At 41.6% G+C, this 26,088-nt stretch overlaps 1 protein-coding gene across 5 annotated transcripts in view; it reads left to right on the forward strand.

Moving 5' to 3' along the window:
• Positions 1-26,088, forward strand: part of ERICH1 (glutamate rich 1) — a 97,715-nt gene that overhangs the window by 12,731 nt on the left and 58,896 nt on the right. For all 5 annotated transcript variants that reach the window (XR_009866586.1, XM_062198859.1, XM_062198856.1 and 2 more), the window contains exon 2: positions 6,575-6,721. Coding sequence is in view for 4 of the 5 variants with exons in the window: in XM_062198859.1 (XP_062054843.1) it covers positions 6,575-6,721 (147 nt within the window). In the remaining variant the exon portion in view is untranslated. The remainder of the gene's footprint in view (positions 1-6,574; positions 6,722-26,088) is intronic.

The raw sequence follows: 26,088 nt of genomic DNA on the forward strand, positions 1-26,088 counted from the left end.
AATAACATCCTGTCTATGACCCAAAGTTAGTAAACTCAGTCTAACCGTGAGGAAGCATCAGACTAGCTCAAGTTGGCATGATTTCACAAAGTAACAGATGACAGTTTTCAAAAGTACCAAGGTGGTGAGAAAAAGGAAAATGGGAAGGAACTATCACTGATATAAGTAGAGTGAGGGGGCCTGAGGATAAAATGGGGTGTAGGATTTGGGAAAGACAGGACGTCAAGGCAGGCTAGCAGGAGAGTCCAGTGTGTGGATGCCCTCCCGTGTGCCAGTGGTTGTGTGAGACCTGGCAGACAGGAGTGCTTATGTGCAGGATTGTGTGAAAGTGGAAGGTTGAAAAGAGGAGGCAACCATCAGCATGGAGTATAGCAGGTGCACCTCACCAGAGTCGCTGTGTGATGGGTGAGTAGCAAAGACCTGACCAAGGCAGTGTAGGGATGGGCAGATGGAGGGCCCAGCTAAGGGCATGGGGACCCAGCTGTGTCTTTGTCAAGAGTACGAGTATCCTGGGTGGGTCACAGGGTGTGAGGTAGACAAGGTGAGTTCAGGTGGATGTGCCTGCTGAGTTGTTAAAGATGGGTGTGGGTTTCAAGCAAACTAGAGATGAGTCATATTGCAAAGGAGTCAGGAGTATATATGAGACAGTAAGGTGGTCAGAGAATGTCCCCGTACTCCAGGGAATTGGGAAGAAGGGAGTAAGAGGAAGAGACAGAGACAGGGAGCCGGCAGAGGGGAGGGAAAGGGCTGTTCCACATCTACAGGTGGCTTGGAAGCCTTGTCACTCATGTGTGTTCCTATGTCTTTGCTGTGTGGCCTCCCTATAAGGATGTTTTGGTTTTTTTTTTTTTTTAAAGATTTATTTATTTATTTGAAAGGCAGAGTTAGACAGAGGCAGAGAGAGAGAAAGGTCTTCCATAAGCTGGTTCACTCCCAAAATGACCACAATGGCCAGAGCTGGGCCTATCCAAAGCCAGGAGCCAGGAGCTTTTTGTGGGTCTCCAATGTGAGTGCAGGGGCCCAAGCACTTGCACCATCTTCCGCTGCTTTCCTAGGTGCATTGGCAGGGAGTAGGATTGGAAGTGGAGCAGCCAGGACTCAAACTGATGCCCATATGGGTTGCTGGCACTGCAGGCAGCAGCTTTACCCACTATACCATAGCACCAGCACCAAAGTATTTTTTTTGTTTTGTTTTCTGGGTTTTTTTTTTTTTCCCCTTCCATTTAGAAGAAAACACTGAGTCCCAGAAAGTAACATAACTTAGAGGAGGCTTCCCACTTGGAAGCAGCAAGACTGTAACTCAGGCCAATTTATTATTACCCCGAATCCAAGCCTATTTGGGAGAATTTCTCTCGCTCTGGGGAAAGGGACAAGCTAAGAGCTGAAACCTGAATGGCACCATTGTGTGTCATGAGGGGTGCCTGCCTTGGGGGTCACAGGACTCTGCTCCTCTGAGTGGATACTGCAGCAGGCCACCTCCAAACCTGGTGCTGGACTGAGAGGATAGCCTTGCAAGGAGCTTGTGTTCCACTTTTCTAATGTTCTTGGCTGTGTTTGAGATGTCCCCTCAAATGAGGTGGGCGGGGGGAGGTCTCAGAACCAGGAGTGAGAGCCCCAGCCTTCCTGTGGACTACACTAATTTATTTTCTTTTCCTTTCTTTTTTTTAAGATTTATTTTGTTTCTTTGAAAGGCAGAGCGACCAAGAGAGAAGGAAAGACAGAGAGAACCAATTTCCATCCACTGGTTCACTCCCCAAGTGGCCACAAGGGCCAGGGCTGGGCCAGACCAAAGCCAGGAACCAAGAACTCTTTCCTGATCTCCCATGTGTCTGGCAGGGCCCAAGTATTTGGGCCATCACCTGCTGTTTTGCCAGGCCCATAAGCAGGGAGCTCGATTGAACACAGAACAGCTGGGACTCAAACCAGCACTCCAATACAGGATGCTAGCATTGAAAGCAGCAGCTTCTCTCACCATGCCACAGTGCCAGCTTTTACAGTGATTTCTTACGACCTCCCCTTAGAGCTTTCATTGTGGACCATGGGCACTGAGAATCTTAACTGGGCTCAGTGAAAGGGGAGAGTTTAAGTCCAGGTAGAAAAGAACAGAACAGGACTTCTCCTGCGTCCATGTCCAGTCTAGACCTTCATGTGGTTAGTGGCCTTTTGAGTCCTGGGCACTCTGGGATCCAGGGCTGGAGGCAAGACCAGAACCTGGCTAGGGCTTGCTCCTGGCCAAGTGGGCTGCAAGAAGACCTCCTGTTGACATGGAATGTATTTCTGGGTCTCTTGGCTTGTGGCCTAAATTACTGGGGTCTGTACCGGATCTTGTCCCCAAGAAAGGAGCCACCTGTCCTTAACCTACAGACAATGCTGGACCACAGCAACCAGAATCCAAAAGGCCTTGAGATTCCCTGGTATTTGTGCTAGCCAACTGACTCTTGGCTACTAGGCCCCATGGACACAAGGTGAGATTACAGTAAGTCTCTCCTGGGAGAGTAACCTGTAATTGTGAAGGAGGCAGGGATTGTGATTTCGTGTATGGCTTGTTATATAGTGAATATGCTCAACAAAGTAATACCTATCCACTGTCAATCTATTTGTGAGTTTATTCTAACTGATTTTAAGATTGCTCCAGACGTTTACTTCCCATCTCAGAATTTTTATTATGACAGTAATAAACATTTTTATCTGGAACATGAATTTTGTATTGGTGGAATACCATAGTTAATTAGACCGTAAATATAATTTACTCAGACAATAAATTCAATTCAGTGAAAATGATCCCTAATCTTTGTTCTCTAGCACATTGTGATGTTGCTTGTGTCGCAGCTCAGAAATCTATCAGAAAGCCTTGGGAGACGAGTAGCACTGGGCCAGATGTGACAGGTTGTATGCACTGATCCTTACCCTGTTTTGTTTTATGGATTTAAGCATCAGCTATCTTGTGTACGTAATGTTGTCCAGTGATTGATTCAGTGCATTCTTCCCAGTGGTGGCTGAATTCTCTTGGGTGCTTGACCAGTTTCCGTTTTTATTTTGCATCCTGCGCTGGGCAGCTGCACGACCATGGGCAGGAAGCATGTTGAGATGATTTTAGCCATATGTCCACATTAGCTGCCACCAGTCTGGCACATCTTTGAAGTTCTGAGCTTCCATGTCCTCTTTATTTGTAAAGCAGGGTGGCTGATTTGTTGTTATCTTAGAACTCTGTTTAAATTTTCTTTAAATAATTTTGGTTTATTGATAGTTTGCAGACAAGGTTATGTTTTATCTGCCTTTTGTTTCCCCTAGAAATTCCTACCTGGTCCTCTGGAATAGCACATTTTCTTCTTTGCTACTTAAAAGGAAACGTGTATGGTATTTTGATTTTATCTGGAAGCTTGAAATACCTGGGGTACTACAATCCATGTTTTTGTTTTTTTTTTTTTCAATTCCATGAACTTTTTTTTTTTAGAGATTTATTTATTTATTTGAAAGTCAGAAGTACAGAGAGAGGAGAGGCACAGAGAGGGAGAGAGGTCTTCCATCTGCTTGTTCACTCCCCAAATGACCACAACGGCCGGAGCTGTGCCGATCCTAAGCCAGGAACCAGGAACTTCCTCTGGGTCTCCCATGCAGGTGCAGAGGCCCAAGGACTTGGGCCATCTTTCATGCTCTCCCAGGCCACAGCAGAGAGCCAGATCAGAAGTGGAGCAGCCAGGACTCGAACCAGGGCCCATATGGGATGCCAGCACTGCAGGCGGCAGCCTCACCCACCATGCCACAGCACCGGCCCCAGTCCATGCTTTTTCACAGACTGCCTTGCTCTTCTTCAAGGCCAGGGCATCCCCTTCCAGACTGGGAGCTGCTCTCAGCCACATTCCATGTGGATTGTCCACCATGCCTTTCTGTGGAGGATCTGGGATCTGGGATCATACATCTCAGCAGATTGTATGTAAACCATGCTTTGGCAGGATCCTGTGCTAATGACAATTTAATATAATATTTCAAAAAATAAAGCATGGGGGAGCTCTTTTATTGCCAGGACCTTGTCAGTGCTGGGGTCTTAAGTGATAATATCCTTATAGGTTACATTTTGCTTTCCTTCTTCTCCTCCCACCAAAGGGAGCTGTTTTATATGTTGTGAGCGAGCAGGATGCCGAGTCCTGTTAATAAATGCCCCATTCATGGTATTAGTACTCACATGTCCCCAGCTGAGTAATTTTGGCATTTGCTTCTGTAATTGAGAAAGCATTAGGAGTTTTGGTTAACCTTGGTGTGGAAGGAGCCCTCTTGTTTTTTAAACCCACGTATCTGTGCTTTATAGCTTGAACATGTTAAAGGGCTTATTTCTTTTTTAAAAATATTATTTATTTATTTATTTGAGAGGTACAGTTATAGACAGAAAGGTCTTCCTTTTGCTGGTTTACTCCTCAGATGGCTACAATGGCTGGAACTGGGCCGATCTGAAGTCAGGAGCCAGGAGCTTCCTACCAGTCTCCCATGCCAGTGGAGGCCCATTCTCTATTGCTTTCCCAGGCCATAGTAGAGAGCTGGATCGGAAGAGAAGCAGCCAGGACTAGAACCAGCATGCATATGGGATGCCGGTGCTGCAGGCTGAGGCTTAGCCCACTATACCACAGCACTGCCCCCCTAAAGAGATCAATATATGTTACCTTGTAGAGGAAATCAGGAGAATCTCTGGTGTTTATTTTATTTTATTTTATTATTTTTTTTGACAGAGTTAGAGAGAGAGAGAGAGAGAGGTCTTCCTTTTTCCATTGGTTCACCTCCCAAGTGGCCGCTATGGCTGGCGCGTTGTGGCCGGCGTGCTGCAACGATCCGAAGCCAGGAGACAGGTGCTTCCTCCTGGTCTCCCATGCGAGTGCAGGGCCCAAGGACCTGGGCCATCCTCCCATATCTCCCACCATCCATCTACAAGGACTAAGGCACTTGTGTTAGACACTATGATTTCTGCCAGAGCAGCTCTCTGTTCTTTTAATTTCTAAATTTAATGAGATTTTTAAAAATTCATTTTATTAACTTATCCCTCTCACTTTTTCTAGTATGCTATTTTGAAACCAGAAACAATTCATTAACCATGTTTATGTCAGGACATAAATATTTATTATGATTATACTCATATTCCAGGTAAAGCCCATGGTAAACTAAGGCAAACACAGTAAAGAATCTGCACATGCTTGTTGGAAGTATGGTTTTCTCAGTTGTGATTGTCAGTGTGTTCTTCTTGAAGGACGAAGTGCACATGGCACTCTTGCGAGGCAGGAGAGGGTGAATTACCCAGTCTCTGCCCTTCTGGTCTTCTCTTCCTGGCTTGCCCACTCACCTGCCTCTGTTATTTTGTGTGGCCTGTGCTTGGACTGTTCTTCTGAAAGGGCACCAGATCCGAGGACTGCACACCTCACTCTGAGGATGTTCATGATCTATGGTATGACAAAAGCAACAAGAGATATAGCATCCCGGGGACAAAAGTGTTAAAATAATCACAGGGCAAAACTAGAGTACATTTCATACCTTAGAGGGGACTTCAAAAAGTTCCTGGAAAAATTAAATTATATTTTTAGCTTAGGGGTGGCATTGTGGAACAGCTGGTTGGGCCTATGATGCCAGATCTCATATTGGAGCTCAGGTTCAAGTCCTGGCTTCTCTGCTTCTGATCCAACTCCCTGCTAATATCCTTGGGCAAACACCAGAGGATGGCCCAAGTGTTTGAACCTCTGTTACCCATGCGAGAGATGCAGATGGAGTTAGAGGTTCCTGGCTTCATCCTCACTCAGCCTGGCCATTTGGGGAGAGAACCAGCAGGTGGAGGATCTGTTTGTCTCTCCCTATCTCTGTCATTGTACCTTTGGAATAAATAAAATAACTTAAAATATGTTATTTTGTTGTGAAAAACATTTGAAATCCATGTGTAGTTTTTTTTAATATATGATACACATTTTCTATGAACTTTTTGAAGAACTGTCTTCTGTATAGTTTCTGAATTTTATTTTGACACTCTCTGGGGTCCTATAGGAAGTGTCTGGGTCCTCCAGGGACAGTGTCTGGGGTTCTCTAGGGACAGAGTCTGGGGTCCTCCAGGGATAGAGTTCGGGTCCTCCAGGGAGACTGTCTGAGTCCTCCGAGGACAGTGAGTCCTCCAGTTATGGAGTCGGGGTCCTCCAGGGACAGAGTCGGGGTCCTCCAGGGGCACTGTCTCTGTTCTACGGAGACAGAGTCTGGGGTCCTCCAGGGGTACTGTCTGGATCCTCTGGGGACAGAGTCTAGATCCTCTGAGGACAGTATCTAAGGTCCTCTGGGGACAGAGTCTGGGATCCTCCAGGGACACTTTCTGGGTCCTCCAGAGATAGTATCAGGTCCTCTAGGGATTGTGGGGTCCTCTAGAGGTCCTCTGATGTCTCCCAGAGGCTGCATCTGGAAAATTCCTGGTCACTTAACAGCTTTGAGGGAATCATTTTCCTGGATCCAGTGATAATGTTGTATGTTTTGACTCAAAAGCCGTATGTGGTATAGGTAAAATGGCATAAATCATTTCTTTCATTTACTTTATTTTGTTAACTTTTTTCTTTTGTAGTATTTGTTGATAAAGTGCTAAAGAGACTTTTTCCTACTACTTCAAGTGGTCAAGAAAAAACGACTTCCCAGACACCAGCCTCTGAGAAACCATGCAAGAGAGTGGCTCCTGAGACTGTGAAATCCAAGCCTGTGCAGTCTTTGACAGGTGAGGTTCGCTGCAGGTGACCTTAGGTTACAGGTAGTTTACTCTCAGTGCTCTGTGCCTATCCTGGAGAATGTTCCCTCTGAGCCGGGGGCCTCCTATTTGGAGGTCAGTCTTGCAAAGGTGGATAGCAGGGATGGGCAGGGCAGGCATCATCCTACATATGCTCTAGTGATTCAATAATTTACTTGGTCAGGGAAGAAGTCAGTGTTAGTATTTCCCAGCCAACAGCTAGGTTGGGAGTGGGCTTGTTAGGTTCATTTGCAAGCTGTGTTCTGGATGTGGACACTGAGGTAGGTGGACTCTTGGCTTGACCAAGCCTGGGCTGTCCTCTAATGAGAACATATGCCTCTTCCCCTGCACTATCACCCTGTCCCCAGTCACTGAATGGACCCCCAGTAGCCTCCTTGGTCCTGTTTGACTTGTTTCTTCTTGGTGACGGCTCCTAATGTCCTATGTCCATTTGTCTTTGGCAGCTGTCTGTCCCAGTAACAGCCCTATATGAGATCGTGGGGGTGGCTGGAGCATCTAAACAACAGACCTGCCAGCTCTCATTTCTCAGCAGGATAGTATTATGAGCCCAGTGAGAGACACTAGCAGAGGCATGAGAAGAGCCCACATGAGGTACAAGTACGTGTCGGTGAAGCCCCTTGGGACTCAATGGCACGTAAATACATAGAACCAAACTCAGTTCCTGAGCACCCTTTCTCCGATCACTTCCACAGATGCCCTGCAAACCAATATTTATAGCAGCTTTTTTCATAATTCCAAAACTTAGAAGCAACTGTAGTAGGTGAGTGGATAAACTGTGCTCCATTGGAGTACTAGTCAGTGCTGAATAGAAATGAACTGTCAGGTTGTGAAAAGACACAGAAGAATCATAAGTGAAATAAGCAATTCTGTGGTTGTCAGAGCCTAGTGGGGGAGGGAAGGATGAATACAGAGAGCAGAAAGGATTCTTCGGGAAGCGAAACTCTGTGTATGATATTCTAATTGTGGATACAAGTCATATGCAATTGTCCAAACTCACAGAGTGACATGGACTCTGAGTGATAATGATCTCTCAATGCAGCTTCATCACTGGAAACAAATACACACTAGTGGGGGTGTTGTGGAGAAACTAGTATGTGTGTGGATAGGAGCTAAACGTGAAATCTCCATACCTTCTGTTCAGTTTTGCTGTGAACTAAAACTGCTCCAAGAAATAAAGGCCTCTCCCACCCCGAAGAAAGGCAGGGGACATGCAGAGGATGTGTTGTACTGTTATGAAAGTCGTCTCAAAGATTTCTTGTTTTCACTCTGGAGTTTATTGAACCAATATTCTTAATTTTTTTAAAAAAATTTATTTTTAGGGTCTAACTGTTTTTCCCCCTCCCTAACTTAACAAAAATTGTTTTGTTTTTGTTTATTGTTTTTTGTTTTTAAGATTTATTCATGTATTTGAGAAGCAGAGTTGGAGAGAGAGAGGGAGAGAGAGAGACAGATATCTTGCATCGGCTGGTTCACTCCCTAAGTGGCGGCAATGGCCAGAGCTGGCTATAGTCTAGGAAGCTCATGTCAAGAGCCTTGGGTGATCACTGACGTCATATATAAAATAAGAGTGTTAATTGTTAAATTTACAACAGAAATCACTGTGTACTAACTTCCCATTTAGTGCCTCTGTCCTCAGAGTTGTATTATGAGAGTTTACAGTAAAACTTGTTCTCAAAGATTTATTTCATTTTAGTGTATTAAGTGGAGGATATTCTTACGTCTCGTAAGTTTTAGTTATGCCTAAGTGTCCAACTCCATTGCTTGTTTTCTTAGGTGCTTCCTTAATTGATGATAAAACTTATTCTCAAGGACTTACTTTCCTTTAATGTATTAAGTGGAGGATATTCTTATGTCTCACAAGTTATAGTTATGTCTAAGTGCTCACAAAAGATGTATCATTCTTGGGTGCTTCTTTAAAATTAATTTTCTAAAAAAAAAAGTGAAATTAATTAACTGTGAGATGCAGTGACTTTGAACAGCCCTCGTCTAGACTATTGAGGAACATTTTTTTTTTCCCTCGTGCAAATTGTTGAACTCTTTACTTAGTATGGAGTTGGTCTTCTGTGTATAAAGTTAATTGAAAATGGATCTTGGTGGAGAATGGGACTGGGGATGGGAGAGGGAGGACATGGGAAGGGAGGGGTGGGAGTGGGAGTGGGAGGGTAGATATGGTGGGAAGAATCACAATATTCCTAAAGTTGTACTTATGAAATGCATGAAGTTTGTATTCCTTAAATAAAAGGTTTCTTTGGGAAAATTAAGTTAAAATTTTTTTAAAAAGAGTAGTTTGAAAGGTTATAGAGCTGAGGACCCTTTCTTCTGCCAAGGATCATTTGGATATTTATAGCATCATTCATGGGCTGTTCAAAGTTACCAGTGTAAAAATTAGCCTGCTGTACATTTATTCAATTTCAGTTCCTGCCTGTGGTTGCCTTGACAGGGCAGAGCAAATAATTTCATGGGGTTTATATGACCTGTGAGCCAGACGTTCCTCACCCTGGTAGAAGCTTGTTTTATCAAGCAAATGCATGATCCGAGTGGATGAAAGCATATTGAATATAAATGCAATGTTGATCACATCCACCAGTGTTCTGGGAGCTGCCCTGTGTGCACCGTAAGCCTGAGCTGTAACCCTGGCATCGAGGGAAACTACTAGAGCTGCTGAAGCCTGTTCTGTTCAGCACAGTGTTCGCAGTTTTGTTGTGTAATTAGAGCCCTTGTTCAGGTGGAGGTGTGAAAGCAGGCTGGTGACTGGTGGGACGTGTCCTGGAGGAGAGAGCAGAGGACAGGAGAGAGTGAGCGGGTCTAGCTGTCACCCTGTCAGGGCAAGGTGCAGGTCCTTTCACCTGCTCCCAGATCCTCAGTGATTGACCTCACATGTGTGGTTTCTGAGGCGCCACTTCCGCTGTGTCTAATGTCTTTCCTGTCCAGTAGTAGACATGGGTCAGATCAGTTGCATGGACATTGTAGACCCTTGGTTTGTAAGTAACCAAACCACTTGGCTCTGATGTGCCTAAAACAGGTTTGAATAATGATGTAACATTACAAGGGTAAGGATGTGTGTGCATGTCAGAGAGGCCTCCCACCAGCACCTGGAGCATCAGGACTGCTACTCCTGTTGTCTCTGCACTCAAGCTTTATCCTGTCCTCTGCTCTCAGCTCCATTCCCCTTTCTGACAGGGTGGGGATGGAGAACGAAGCTTCCTGCCATTTCACATGGCTGTCGGCCACAAACACTGGAGTAGGTGTCCGTGAGCGTTTTGCTATTTCTCAGATGCCATTAAGCCTAACATGTAGCCTCTGAGAGAAAACTCCTTAATGTGCAATGACATATATTTCTAGATAACATTCACCTACCCTAAAATATATCATTTTAACCATTTCAAAATATAAAAGTCATTGATTTTTAGCATATTGTCAATACTGTAGAGCAGTCACTGCCATCTTCTGATGTAGAACATTCTTATGACTGCAAAAAGAAACCCTTTATGTGTTAAACACTCACTCCTTATTTACTCCTCCCTTCAGCCCCTAGCAACCACTGATGTACTTTCTCTCTCTACAAATTTGTCTACTCTATACATTTTGTATAAATGAAGTCATACAGTATGTGGCCTTTTGAGTCTGGTTTGTTTCACTCAATAAAAATAATGTTTTTTTCTAAGATTTATTTTATTTATTTATTTAAAAGGCAAAGTGACAGAGAAAGATATCTTCCATCTGCTGATTCACTTCCCAAATGGCCACAAGGCCAAGGTCTAGACCAAGCCAAAGCCCAGAGCCAGGAACCCCATACTGATCTGCATGGGTGGCAGGGGCCCACTGCCTTCTTAGGTGCATTAGCAGGAAAGTGGATTGGAAACAGAACAGCAAGGATTTGAACCAGTTCTCCAATATAGGATGCCAGCATTGCAAGCAGCAGCTTAACCTGCTGTGCCTCAATGCTGGCCCCAACCTTATGTTTTTAAGGTTCATCCATGTTGCAGCATGTGTAGGGACTTCTTTCCTTTTCTGTGGCTGACTCATGCTGTGTAGTGGGGACAGCTTATCCCCTTTTGCTTATTCAGTTAGATCTGCTCTTTGCCTATTAGTGCTAATGTTGCTGTAAAAATCCATGTGTATGTTTTTGTTTGGGTATGTATTTTCAGTTCTTGAGTATATACCTATGAGTAAAATAGCCGGGTCAAATGTTAACTATGCTTAACTTTCTGAGGAATGGTGACACTATTTTCCACAGCAGCTGAGCCATTTTACATCCCCATCAACTGTACACAAGTTCCAGTTTCTCCGCATCTTCACTGACAATTATTTTCTGTTTTTTTTGTTTTGTTTTGTTTTTATTTTTATTTGCTTATTCGTTTTTAATAATAGCCATCCATCCTGGTAGGTGTGAAGTGGTATCTTGTTGTTTTGATTTGTTTCTCCCTGATTATTGATGTATGTTGTCCATTTGTATATCTTCTTAGAGAAATGTCTGTTTAAGTCCCTTGCCCTTTTTTTTTTTTTTTGCATCAATGTTTGTCTTTCTGCTACCGAGCTGTAGGAGTTGGTTATACATTCTGGATATTAGATCTTTATCAGATACATGATTTGCAAATATTTCCTTTTATACCAAATGTTATCTTTTTTTACTTTCTTGATAATATCTTTTGAAGCACAAAAGATTTTAGTTTTGATGAAACCTGATTTATTTTTTCATGAAGTAGGGGTTGTTAAAGAGATTTCTTTTCCTGTTGAACAGACTTGGCACCCTTAAAAAATTCAATTGGCTACAGGTGTGAGGATTTATTTCTAGATTTTCAGTTCTCTTCCATTGATCTGTATGTTTATATAATGTCAGTACTACTGTGTCTGACTGTGACTGAGAAGTATGGGTCCCTCAACTTTGTTCTTTTCCAAGTTTGGATGTCCCTTACAATTTCATATGAATTTTAGGATCAGCTTGTCTTTTTTGCAAAACAAACAAAAAAAAGCAGTTAGGAAGTTAGGGATTACATGAATTTGTGGAACTCTTTGGGAAATGCTACAATATTAAAAATATTCCCTGGTCAAGTCCCTGACCTTAGAAAGTCTTTCCATTTATTTATATTTGGTGTCTTTCAGCAATGTTTATAGCTTTTAGACTGAAAGTTATGTATTTTTCTTAGTTTATTCCTGAACATTTTGTTATTTCTCATGTTATTGTCATTGAAATAGCTTGGTTTTTTGTTTTCTTTTTTGGAATGTTCATTGCTAGTGTGTGGTTATACAAAGAACTTACTTATCTTGTATTCTACAGCCTTGCTGAATTAGTTTATTAGCACTAACAGTTTTTTGTTTTTTTTTTTAATTTTTGGTGGATTCTTTAGGGTTTTCTATATTAAGGTCATGTCATCTGTAAAAAGAGATAGTTTTACTTCTGTGCCTTTTATTCCTTTCTTTTTTTCCTCGATCAGTTTTTTTCTGGCCAGAGTTTCTAATATAACATTGAAGAAATTGTCAAGAACAGGACTTCTGGTCTCGTTCCTGATCTTAGGGAGGAACCATCTGGTTTTTCAGTATTGTATAACATGTTAGCCATGGGTTTTTCTTACATGACCTTTACTGTGTTAAAAAAAATTCCTTTCTAGTCCCACTTTGTTGATTTTTTTTCATCATGGAGGAGCAATATATTTTTTGAAGTGAAATGTCTTAGAAATTTTGAAGGAAAAATATTATTTGCATTTGGAAAGGAAAAGTCTTGGCTGGGAGCAAAATGATGAAAGCATGTGATGTTTCTAGCGGTTGTTAGAATTCCCTGGAGGAAGGGTCGTGAGGAGGCTGATGATGAGGGTTGAGATGTGCACATGCCCCATAAGGGCCAGAATGAGGACAGCTCTGTGAGCCCCAGGATAGAGGAAAATGTTCTTTAGACAGTTGGAACAGAGCACAGTGATTAAGGCAATTATTTAGCCAGTGTATTAATATTTACTTTACAAAAGCCAAAACTCCTTTTGGTTCTAGAAGGGTGTTGATAATTCCATTTACATTCAGAGATAAGTTCATCAACCTATAACCAAGCAAATACCCATGTGGATACATTTGGTAAACTTCCTTCACTGTAGGCCCTATTGGATTTTTTATTTAAAAAAAGGATCAGTTATATCTTGCATATATTTTAGATGCAAATAGTTCCACAGTGATAATTGTGTAACACAGCAGTATTCGGTCCCCTGCCCCCAGTAACACAAACACAAGTACATCCATCCCAGGGTTTCATCATCATTTAGTCAGTGCTTCCCTATCTCCAAATAACATACTTAGTACTGTTATTTCCTATATCGTTTTCCCAATTCTTTCCTTTCTTGGGGGGTGATTAGACCTTCTCTGTTGACTTCTCACCGTGGAAACAGGGTTTTCTTTTCTTTACCCCCTCTGCCTAACTGCAAACATGCTTATTTTTCACCCCTTGGTTTTCCAATAATTGTATCATAATTGTGTTAGATCAGTATTCATTGCTCACATTTTTATAAATTTATGAGTACTGTCTCTAGCTGAGTCCCATAATTGAGTATTCTGCTTTGTATGACTTCTAGTGGAGTTAATGGAGTTGTAGGTAGAGTTAATAATGTTTTTTAGGTTTTCAAAATTTTCTCCTAAATACTTAATACTCAAATCTTTTTCCTCAAATCTTTCCCCCCCTACACGCACTTCATTGTCAGAATTTCCTTTGGGGTTAGATGGGTGAGGAACTGAACCAACTTTCTCTCTGGGCTTCTCTTAGGCCAGTATGTCCATAGTAGGCTGTTGCTCCTCAGGCCCGCTATGGGCTCGGTCCTTGTCACCCTTCTCTGGCCACCACTCTTAGTCCCTTGTGTCTCTGGCCATCCTTTACTAGGGATGCCTTCACATCCTTTGCTTGTGTTTTCCTTTCCTGAGTTGCTTTCATTTTGTTGAAACACATTCCCTAGTAGCTTCCTGAGAAGTGATTTTTGGAAGATAAGTATGTTAACAATCCTGAATGTCAAACATATCACCATTCTTATTCTTTAAAGTTTCATAGAGTCTAGAGTTCTGAATTAGAAATCATTTTCTTTCATACCTTGGTTGACTTTTAATACTCATTGTCACTGTCGAGAAGTCAGTTGTACTTCTGTTTCTTGGTCCCATTGGATCTGAGCATTTCCCCTCTGGCATGTTTCAGGTTTTTCTTTTTGTCCTCTAAGTAATGGGATATGACCTTTAAGGTCTATTTTTATCCACTGTGCTATGTATTCATTGGCGCTTTTAGTCTGGAAATATGTGTGTTTGATTGTTTCCTTGATCGTTTCTTTCCCTTAGTTTTCTTTCTTTTCCTGGTGGAATTCCTGTTTTTCAGACTTTGAATACCCCAATAGAGTACCTCTTTTTTAATGTCTTTTTTATTTCAGAGGCAGTGAGATAGAGAATGCATGCTCCCATTTGCTGGTTCACTCCAGTGCCTGCCATGTCTGGGGCTGGGCTGGACTGAAGCTGGGAGCTGGGAGCCAGGAATGCAATCCAGGTCTTCCACACTGGTAGCAGGAACCTGATTACTTGAGCCATCATCACTGCCACCCTGGATCCTTGTTGGGAGGAAGCTGGAATCAGGAGCTGATACCAGGAAAGGAACCTAGGTACTCTGATATGGGACACGAGTTAACTAGCATGTTAACCAGTGGACCAAACACCCTCCCCCTTTCTCTTATTTTTAAAAATTTTCAATTAATTTTATTTGAAAATCAGAGAGATAGAAACCTTCCATGTGCTTGTTTACTCCTCCAATGTCAACAACAGCTTAGCCTAGACCAGGCTAAAACCAGGAGCCCAGAACTTAATCTGAGTCTCCCACATGGGTGGCAGGTACCCAAGTACTTCAGCCATCCCAGAGTGTGCATTAGCAGGAAGCAGATGGGAAGACATAGACCAAGGTAGTCTGGTATGGGATGTGGGCCGTCAATTGCAACCCATCAGATGGGAGCCCTAAAGTCAGGTTAAGTCAGTTAGCTGTCCCCCATCTAAGTGCCTGGTATTCTTTTCTCATTTCCCTTTTGTGACTGCTACTCTGTGCCTTTCTAAAAGAAGTACTTTTGAGCCTAGAAACCACTTTGGGATCTCATAAAGCAGATAGGAACCCTGGTTCTTGGCAAGAAAGTGAATTATTCTGATGACTGGGTACCCAACTCCTTTGCAAATCAAATGGTTTACATTTCTTTTCTTTCGGCAAAACTGAAGGAGCTAATTTTGATGATGGATTTCTGTGTGATTTTTGGCATGTAATGACTCAGAATTAATTCAGTGAATAAAGTGTGTTGCTGTGAATAACTAACTACATATACAGTCTTCTATTTATATGATCAGAGTTTCTCAGCAGCTCCCTCTATAGAAGTGAAAACTAGAAATAGAACTGTCTGATATAGCAATAATAAATATTCTTCCATGATTGAGAAGAAAAACCAAATTCCTTTCCTCTCAGTAGTAAAAGACTCATTTCCATTAACATTTTATTCTTTGTATTATTCTTTGTATTGAATAATTATCAAAAGTAATAATTGCCATTTTGATCAATTGCATATTAATTTAAAAAATTTTTTTAAAAGAGGTACAATGGACATTTTTTCAGAATATAATTTGTTTAAAATTATGGCATGATACAGTTATTATGCTAGAGTAAAATTTGAGGGAGTTAGAATTAAAGGAGAAAAATAGTCTCAGACTTCTAAGTTAAGAGCTTGCTCACATACTTAAAATTGTATTTGAGAAACAGAGAGGCAGGTGTCTACTGGTTCACTCCCCCAGATGCCCACAGCTTCCAGGGCTGGGCCGAGCTGAAATCAGGAACTCAATCCAGGTGTCCCACACAGGTGGCAGGAACTACATTACTTGATCCATCATTGCTGCTTCCTAAGGCCTCCCAGGGTCTGCATCAGTAGGAAGCTAGTCAGGAGCCAGAGCTGCCAGGTATTTTCATATGGGATGGAATCTTAACCATTAGGCCAACCCCCAGTCCCTGTTCACACCTTTTAATTGGAAGAAGATGCCTGTCAACTTGCTGTGGTATTCAGTTCCTTTAGATGAATATAAGAGAGAAAGTCATAACGTAATGTAAATATCTATTTACAGTACAGCAAAACTAGAGCTTTATATGGCAGCTTTTAAATGTGTGTGGGATTCATGGTTTAAAACGTTCTTTTGGGGATATAGGACTTGTGCTGTTTGCTGTTGGATTCCACTCTGGTTTACTGGCTTGTGACTTTTCACAGACCCACAAACACTGCCACACAGAGGGACATTTGCATGGATCAAGGTGTTTCTAGGAAAATGTAGTCACATTCTCTCTTTTTCTTAGGAAACCTAGTCAATTTTCTGTTAAGATATGAATATTTTCCTGGAAAACCATGAAGATATGAAGTATTTCTTCCTCCATCCTGCTTTTTCATAGCTTATAAAATGTAATTTTTATTTTATTTGAAAGGCAGAGTTACAGAGAGAAGAGAGAAGGAGCGATGGAGGGAAAGAGAGAAAAGGAAGAAAAGGAAGGAAGGGAGAGAAAGAAAGAGAGAGAAAGAGAAATAAAGAGAGAGAGAGAAAGGGAAGAAAAAAAGAAAAATAGATGTTTTCCATCCATTGGTTCACTCCCCAAATGATTGTATTGGCCAGGGCTGGGCCAGATCCAAGCTAAGAGCCAGGAGCTTCATTCAGGTTTTCCACGTAGGTATAGGAACCCAAGCATTTGGGCCATCTCCTGTTGCTTTTCACAAGCCATTAACAGGGAGCTGGATCAGAAGTAGAGCAACTGGGCCATGAACTGGTGCCTATACAGGATGCTGGTGTTGCAGGCCGCGGCTTGGCCTCCTGTGACATGGTGCCAGCCCCAGCTTTTTCATATCTCTCTCTCTCTCTCTTTTTTTTTTTTTTTTTGACAGGCAGAGTTAGTGAGAGAGAGAGAAACAGAGAGAAAGGTCTTCCTTTTCCGTTGGTTCATCCCCCCAAGTGGCCGCCACCGCCGGTGCACTGCGGCTGGCATGCTGCGCCAATCAGGAGCCAGGTGCCCCCCCCCCCCCCCGGTCTCCCATGCGGATGCAGGGCCCAAGGAGTAGGGCCATCCTCCACTGCACTCCTGGGCCACAGCAGAGAGCTGGACTGGAAGAGGAGCAACCGGGACAGAACTGATGCCCCAACCGGGATTAGAATCCAGGGTGCCGGCACCACAGACGGAGTAGATTAGCCTAGTGAGCTGCAGCGCTGGCCAGCTTTTTCATATCTTAACACTTTGCCATACTTTCTTAAAAGTGTCTTGTTTAAGAAGCACAATGGGGCTGGCATTGTGACATAGTAGGTAAAGCTACCACCTGCAATGCTAACATCCCACCCATATGGGTGCCAGTTCAAGTCCCAGCTGCCCCAATTCTGATCCAGCTCCCTGCTAATGCACCTGAGAACGTTGCAGAAGATGACCCAAATGCTTGGTCCCCTGCACCCACATGGTAGTCCCAGATGAAAATCCTGGCTCCTGGCTCCTGGCTTTGGCCTGACCCAGCACTAGCTGTTGTGGCCATTTGGGGAGTATACCAGTGGATGCAAGATCTCTCTCACTCTCTCTTTCTCTCCCTCTGTAACTCGGCCTTTAAAATAAATAATAAAATCTTTTAAAAAAAATATAAATACAGTAATACTGACTTAAATAAATAAAGTTTTTAGATATCCTCTGCATTTCTGTTCCTGTCTAGTTATTCTCATGCATTGAGAATTTATGACATATAATACACTGTTATATGAATAAATCAACACTTGTCCATCTATTTAGCTTTAAGCAGTTGATTTTGTTGTGCTTTGGTGTTTTCTTCATATGTCTTACGCATGGGGTTAATTGAACTTCTTGAATCTGTGGATTTATTGTTTTCATAAAACTTGGGGATGTTAAGTCACTTCTCCTTCAGGTTATTTTTCTGTCCCTGTTTCTGTCATTTGCTTTGCAGCCTCCATGTACATGTTGGATCATTTAAAGGTATCCCAAGGATGTTCTCTTCATCATTTTCTTTCTTTTTTGTGTTTCAGTTTAGTTTTTTAGGATGACTGGAGTGTCCTGACAACAAAGTAGCTCATGACAGCAAACAAGCCTTAAATCCACTGTATATTCACATGCTCTCCTCCTATTTCACAAGTTAGCCTTGAGAGCATGTAGGCTGCACACACACTGTGGGGCTGGATCTTCTGTTGGCTGTCAGTGTTCTTGAGAGTATGTGGAGTATAATTAAGTGCCCTGCTGCTGAGGAGGTCCTCTGAGCACTGTACTCCATGAATCGCCTCCTACGAAGGCTGAGACCCCTGTCTTGGGCCAGGGCAGCTGACTTGCTGCACAGGTTCCCATCACCCAGGAATGATGTTATGGCACAACCTGAAATTCGGTGCCATTTCTCTTCTTCTGTCCATCTTTGTGATGGTGTTATGCAGGGGATTCCTGCTGATTGCTACTGCATCCTGTCCAGAAGTGGATATTTCTGCTGTTTTGGCCTCCTACCATCTTGACCTTCTGAGAGAAAATCTTATATGAAAGCTGATGCCATGTCAGGGTTTTTACCCTGGTTTTAATTTTTTCCCCAAAGAAGCCTTTTATTTAATGAGTACAGATTTCAAAAGTATAACTTTAGGAATCTAGGGATACTTCCAGTCATATCCGCCCTCCCACCCGTACTCCCACTCAACCTCTTCCTCCCTCTCCCATTCCCAGTCCCATTCTCCATTTAGGTTCATTTTCAGTTAACTTTATACACAGAAAACCAACTCTATCCTAAGTAAAGATTTCAACTGTACCCTTACAAGTAAGTCCATAGGAATGTATGCAGAAGTACACAGCTTTACAGCTACAAACTTCCTCCTCCCTCTCTTGTTCCCACTCTTATTATTTTTTACTGAGATCTATTTTCAAATGACTTTATACACATGATTAACTCTATGTTCAGTAAAGAGTTCAACAAATAGTATGAAGAAGAGAAAAAAACACTGTTCCTTGACAGTCAAGAAAAGGGCTGTTCAAGTCATCACTTCTCAAAGTGTCAGTTTCACTTCTACGTATTTCTTTTTAGGTGCTCTGTTAGTTCTCACAGATCAGAGAGAACATATGGTCTTTGTCTCTTTGGGACTAGCTTATTTCACTAAGTATAATGTTTTCCAGATTCATCTATTTTGTTGCAAATGACCAGATTTTATTTTTCTTTTACCACTGTGTAGTATTCCATAGAGTACATATCCCACAGTTTCTTATCCAGTCTTCAGATGACGGCCATTTAGGTTTATTCTGTGTCTTAGTTATTGTGAATTGAACTGCAATAAACATGTGGGTACAGATAACTTTCATATGCTGATTTCATTTTCCTTGGGTAAATTCCCAGGAGTGGGATGACTGGGTCAAATTGTAGGTCTATATTCAGATTTCTGACATATCTCCAATCTGCTATCTTCCATAGTGGTTTTACCAGTTTACATTCCCACCAACATTGGATTATGATATCTCTTTCCCCACATCCTCACCAGCATTTGTTGTTCATTGACATCTGTATGAAAGCCATTCTAACTGGGTTGATGTAAAACCTCATTGTGGTTTTGATTTGCATTTCCCTGACGGCTAGTGATCCTGAACACTTTTTTCATGTTTCTGTTGGCCATTTGGATTTTCTCTTTTAAAAAACATCTGTTTAAGGCCTTGACCCATTTCTTTACTGGGTTGTTTGTTTTGTTGGTGTGGAATTTCTTGATCTCTTTGTAGATTCTGGTTATTAATCCTTTATTGGTTGCATAGTTTGAAAATATTTTTTTCCCATTCTTTTGGTTGCCTCTTCACTTCCCTGGTGTTTTCTTTTGCAGTACAGAAACTTCTCAATTTGATATAATCCCATTTGTCAGTTTTGCCTTTGCCTGTGCCTCTGGGGTCTTTTCCAAGAATTCTTTGCGTATGCCAATGTCTTGCAGGGTTTCCCCAGTGTTCTCTTGTGGTGGAATGAGAAGGCCATGCCAAGATGGCTGCCAGCAAGCCAGTGTTAGTTACTCAGGAATGGTTTGAAACCCACCTGGCAACGGAGCCTGCCTGGCAACAGGCTGTGATTGGATGGCTTTGGAAACCACCTGGCAACAGAGCCTGCCTGGCAACAGGCTGTAATTGGATGGCTTCAGATACTGTCTGGCAACAGGCTGTGATTGGTTAGAACATAAACTGCCCCTTGATTGGATTGGCTGCCTTGGCCATTTAAGCTGCTGTACCAGCTGAAATAAACGAGTCTGCAGGCTGCTCACCTCTGGCCTGCTTTCACCCCACTCCCGGGGTCTGTGTGGTGACTCTGCATCTCTTGCCCCCACCACACTCCTCCTCTCAGAACGAATCCACTGCAACACTCTGTAGTAATTTGATAGTGTCAAGTCATAGATTTAGGGCTTTATTCATTTTGAATGGAATTTTGAGTAAGGTGTAAGGTAGGGGTTCTGTTTCATACTTATGCATGTGAAAATCCAGTTTTCCCAGCACCATTTGTGAAGAGACTGTTCTTTCTCCAGGAATTGATTTTAGCTCTTTGGTCAGATATAAGTTGGTTGTAGATGCTTGGATTGATTTCTAGCATTTCTATTCTGTTCCATTGGTCTATCCATCTGTTTTTTGTACCAGTACCAGGCTGTTTTGATAGTAACTGTCCCATAGTATTCTTGAAATCTGGTATTGTGATGCCTCCAGCTTTGTTTTTGTCATATAAGATTGTTTTAGCTATTTGAGGTCTCCTGTATTTCTGGAATATCAGCATCATTTTTTCTAGATCTGAGAAGAATGTCTTTGGTATTTTGATTGGTATCACATTGAATCTCTAAATTGCTTTTGGAAGAATGGACATTTTGATGATATTGATTCTTGCAATCCATGAACATGGAAAATTTTTCCTTTTTTTATATCTTCTTCTATTTCTTTCTTTATTGTTTTGTAATTCTCATTGTAGAGATATTTGAAATCCTTGATTACATTAGATCTTTGAAGTTCATTCGCAGCCCTGGCATTGTCTGTATATACAAAGGTGGTTGATCTTTGTTTATTGACTTTGTATCCTGCTACTTTACCAAACTCTTCTGTGAGTTCCAATAGTCTCTTGGTGGAGTCTTTTGGATCATCTGCAATTAGGGATAGTTTGACTTCCTCCTTCCCAATTTGTTTGCCTTTGGTTTCTTTTGCTTGCTGGCTGAAACTTCCAGGACTATATTGAATAACAGTGGTGAGAGTGGGCATCCTTGTCTGGTTCCAGATCTCAGTGGGAATGCTTCCAACTGTTCCCAATTCAATAGGACACTGGCTGTGCATTTGTCATTAATTGCCTTGATTATGTTGAGGAATGTTCCTTCTATACCCAACTTGCTTAGAGTTTTCATCATGAAAGGGTATTGTATTTTATCAAATGCTTTCTCTGCATCTATTGAGATAATCATATGGTTTTTGTTCTTCAGTTTGTTAATATGATGTATCACATTGATTGATTTGTGAATGTTGAACCAATCCTGCATACCAGGATAAATCCCATTTGGTCTGGGTAGATGATCTTTCTGATGTGTTGTTGGATTTGATCGGCTAGAATTTTGCTGAGGATTTTTGTGTCTGTTCATTAGGGAAATGGGTCAGTAGTTCTCTTTTTCTGTTGTATCTTTTCTGGGTTTAGAAATTAAGGTGATGCTGGCTTCATAGAATTCGGAAGGTTTCTATCCCTTTAAGTTGTTTTGAATAACTTGAGAAGTATCGGGGTTAGTTCTTCTTTAAATGTCTGGTATAATTCAGCAGTGAAGCCATCTATCTGGTTCTGGGCTTTTCATTGTTGGAAGGGTCTTTTTTGCTGATTCAGTTTCCTTCTCAGTAATGGATCTGTTTAGGTTTTCTATGTCTTCATGGCTCAGTTTAGGTAGGTTCTATGTGTCCAGGAATCTATCCATTTCTTCTAAGTTTCCCAGTGTGTTGACATATAGCTATTTGTGGTAATTTCTGATGACTCTCTTTATTTCTGTGGTGTCTGTTGTTATATTTTCTTTTTCATCTCTAATTTTATTGATTTGGGTCCTCTCACTATTTTTTTTTGTTTGTTAGTTGGGTAAATGGTATGTCAATTTTCTTTATTTTCTCAAAAACCAAGTCTTTGTTTTGCTGATCTTTTGTATTGTTTCTTTGGCTTCAATTTTGTTGATTTTTTTCCCTAATCTTAATTATTTCTTTTCTCCTACTAGTTTGGGGTTTGGTTTGCTCTTGTTTTTCTAGATCCTTGAAAGGAATTGATAGCTCATTTATTTAGTGCCTTTCCAAATTCTTGATGTAAGTACCAATTGTTGTAAATTTTCCTCTTTTTTAAAATTTATTTTATTTTTTTGGACAGGCAGAGTGGATAGTGAGAGAGAGAGACAGAGAGAAAGTTCTTCCTTTTTGCCGTTTGTTCACCCTCCAATGGCCGCTGTGGCCGGCTCATCGCGCTGATCCGCAGCCAGGAGCCAGGTACTTCTCCTGGTCTCCCATGCAGGTGCAGGGCCCAAGGACTTGGCCATCCTCCACTGCCTTCCCGGGCCATAGCAGAGAGCTGGCCTGGAAGAGGGGCAACCGGGATAGAACCCGGCGCCCTGACCGGGACTAGAACCCAGTGTGCCAGTGCCGCAAGGCGGAGGATTAGCCTGTTAAGCCACGGCGCCAGCCATAAATTTTCCTCTTAACATTGCTTTTGCTGTATTCTATAAGTTTTGATATGTTGTATTGTCTTCTTCATTTGTTTCCAGAAATTTTTTAAATTTTTCTTTTGACTTCTTCTGTGACCCACTGTTCATTCAGGAGCATGTTGTTCAGTCTTCATATGTTTGCGTATGTTCTAGAGATTTCTGAGTTGCTAATTTCCAGCTTCATTCATTGTGATCTGAGAAGATGCATGGTATTATTTCCATTTTTTTGAATTTGCTGACTTGTTTTATGGCCTAGCATGTGGTTAATCCTAGAGAACGTTCCATGCACTGCTGAGAAGAATATGTATTCTGCAACTGTAGGTTGAAATGTTCTGTAGATATCTGTTAGGTCCATTTGATCTGTAGTGTTGATGAACTCTGCTGTTTCCTTGCTGGTTTTTTTTTTTTTTTTTTTTGTCTGAACTGTCCATTGCTGAAAATGGACAGTTGCTGTCCATGCTGAAAATGGAGTATTGAAATCTCCCATTACTATTGTATTTGAGTTTATATCTCCCTTTAGATCCCTTAACATTTATTTTAAATAGCCAGGTGCCCTGTAATTAGGTGCATATACGTTTGTGACAGTTACATCTTCCTGTTGAATTGATCCCTTATTCATTACATAGTGCCCTTTTTTGTCTCTTTTAACAGTTTTTGTGTTAAAGTCTATTTTGTCTGATACTACGATGGCTGCACCAGCCCTTTTTTTGATTTCTGTTAGCATGGAATATCTTTTTCCATCCTTTGTTTCTTATAGGCAGCAAATAGATGGGTTTTAATTTTTAATCCATTCAGCCTGTCTCTGTTTTACCTGGAGAGTTGAGGCCATGTATTTTTACTGGAAGATTTTCTTCCTTTACCTTCTTCCATTGTTATTACTGTGTTTCTGTGTTTCTGTGGGTAGCATATCCTTAAGCATCTTCAGCGAGGTTAGACAAGTGGTGACAGATGGTTTCAATTACTGTTTGTCATGGAAAGTTTTTATTTCCCCTTCATTCATAAATGAAAGCTTTGCCAGGTATAGTATTCAGGGTTGACAGTTATTTTCTCTTAAGACTTGGAATATATATTTCCATTCTCTCCTAGCCTATAGGGTTTCTGATGAGACGTCAGCTGTGAGTCTGATTGGAGATCCTCTGAAAGTAATCTTGTGTTTCTCTTGTGCATATATTGGAATCTTTTCTTTATGTTTTACTGTAGAGAGTTTGACTACAATGTGTTGTGGTGAAGATCTTTTCTGGTCATGTCTATTAGGAGTTCTATGTGCTTCTTGTACTTGGCTGTCCCTTTCTTTCTTCAAATTAGGGAAGTTTTCTGTAATTATTTCACTAAAAAGGCCATGTAATCCTTTCTCTCTTTCCATGCCTTTAGGAACTCTTAGGACCATTTGTTGGGTTTTTTGATAGTATCCTGTAGATTACCAACAGTATTTTTTTGTTTTCTAACTTCTTCTTCTTGTGTTTGGTCTGATTTTATAATTTCCTGTGCTTTCTCTTCTAAATTGGATATTCTTTCTTCTGCTTCAACGATCCTGTTGTTATGGCTTTCCACTGCATTTTTATTTGTTCTATTGAATTCTTTATTTCTAAGATTTCATTTTGATTTCTCTTTAAGATCTGAATTTTGTGGGGAAATTTTCTTTCATGTCACGTATGGGTTTCATTTGTTCATGCATTTGCTTCTGATTACTTCTAAGTAATCCTATGATCAATTTTTTGAATTTCATTTCTGGCATTTCTTCAATTTCATCATCTTTGCAATCTAGTATTGTGTTCTTCTGGGGGCATCATGTTGTCTTCCTTATTCTTTTTTCTTGAATTGGCACATTTGTTATTTGGCATTTGTGGAGATATTCATTAGTTTCTTCTTTGTTTCGTTGCTTTGGCTGCTTTTCTCTATTTAGATTTAATTGCTTAAACTGCCCTGATGCCAGGAGAGAGACCAGGGTACATCAGGACACAGAGGCAGGGTGTAATGTCCACTCTCTTTTTGTAGAAATATTTTTTCCATTTATTGCATACAGGTAGGAAATGCTATTTCTTGTTTTTCTCTGAGGATAATTAACCTTTCATATCTTACACTAAGGTAATTTTAGCTATTTTGCAGAATGGAATTAAGGTATGGGAAATTTCTGAGCTGAAATTTTGGACAAAACAAAGCTGTGTGGTTGGAACTTGTGGCCTCCATACAAGATGATCCCAGAAAGAACCTCGCTTATAATTAAAATTTCACAGATAAAGACAATCATAAGGTGCTATTTTCTGTCTACTTCACTGACAAAGTAGGTATGCTACCTTGTCATTGAGAACTCAAGAAAATAGTCACAAATTGCTGATGGAAATGCCATTTAGTGCAGGTTTCTTTTGGAGCATATATTAAAATTTTAGTGTTTTCTATTTTGATAAGTTGATCTTCCCCTATATTCAGTAGGGAGAGCCTCAGATTCATGTTACCCGGCCAATTAGGACTGCAGATAGTATTATTGCTAACACAGCAAACTGACACAGACCACCAGGTTGAAATACAGTGAGACCTTGCCCTAGAGTGAAGGTACACCACGCAGGTCAGACCACACTGAGACCCTGCCCCAGAGTGAGGTGACACAGACCCCACCACCACCTTTGTGTAGCTCAGAAAGGTGAATTTTGGACCTTGAGCTCTGCTGTGTTTCTAGCTTTATTGGCAACTGTTTTGTGGAGGCTTATGCATTTTATACATACAAACAGAACGTTTTTTCTAGAGGTATGTTTTGCTGGACTGGTCTAGGATATGGAGTTCAGTGTGGGCTGGGAGTAGTTCATGTGTTTTTTTCATTGGTGGGTGCCAACTGGGTACTTTCTGGGATAGAATAGATTGGAACCACAGTTTACCTGAAGCTCTTTGCACTCCAGATGTAGCCAGAACTTAAATCCTCAATGGAAACCATAAAAGTACTATAAGAAATTATGCAATTCTGAGACATAAACGAAAAATTCTTAACTACACCTCATAAAATTTCGAATTCTGTTTGGCAAAACAGAGGTTCATTTCCTTAACATCTAAAGAGCTCATGATGAAAGCTCAAAAGAGAAGTGTGCAAAGCATGGTGCAAGGCGGCTCGAAGAATAGATACACCATTGGCTCAGCCTTCAAGAAGAGATGCCGGGCCGGCGCTGCGGCTCGACAGGCTAATCCTCCGCCTTGCGGCGCCGGCACACCAGGTTCTAGTCCCGGTCAGGGTGCTGGATTCTGTCCCGGTTGCCCCTCTTCCAGGTCAGCTCTCTGCTGTGGCCCGGGAGTGCAGTGGAGGATGGCTCAAGTGCTTGGGCCCTGCAGCCCATGGGAGACCAGGAGAAGCACCTGGCTCCTGCCTTGGGATCAGCGCGGTGCGCCAGCTGCAGTACGCTGGCCGCGGCGGCCATTGGAGGGTGAACCAATGGTAAAGGAAGACCTTTCTGTTTTTTTTTTTTTTTTAACTTTTATTTGATGAATATAAATTTCCAGTGTACAGCTTATGGATTACAATGGCTTCCCCCCCCCCCCATAACTTCCCTCCCACCCGCAACCCTCCCTTCTCCCGCTCCCTCTCCCCTTCCATTTGCATCAAGATTCATTTTCAATTCTCTTTATATACAGAAGATCAATTTAGTATAAAGATTTCA

The sequence above is a fragment of the Lepus europaeus genome, chromosome 8 (assembly GCF_033115175.1).
Source record: "Lepus europaeus isolate LE1 chromosome 8, mLepTim1.pri, whole genome shotgun sequence".
NCBI lineage: Eukaryota > Metazoa > Chordata > Mammalia > Lagomorpha > Leporidae > Lepus > Lepus europaeus.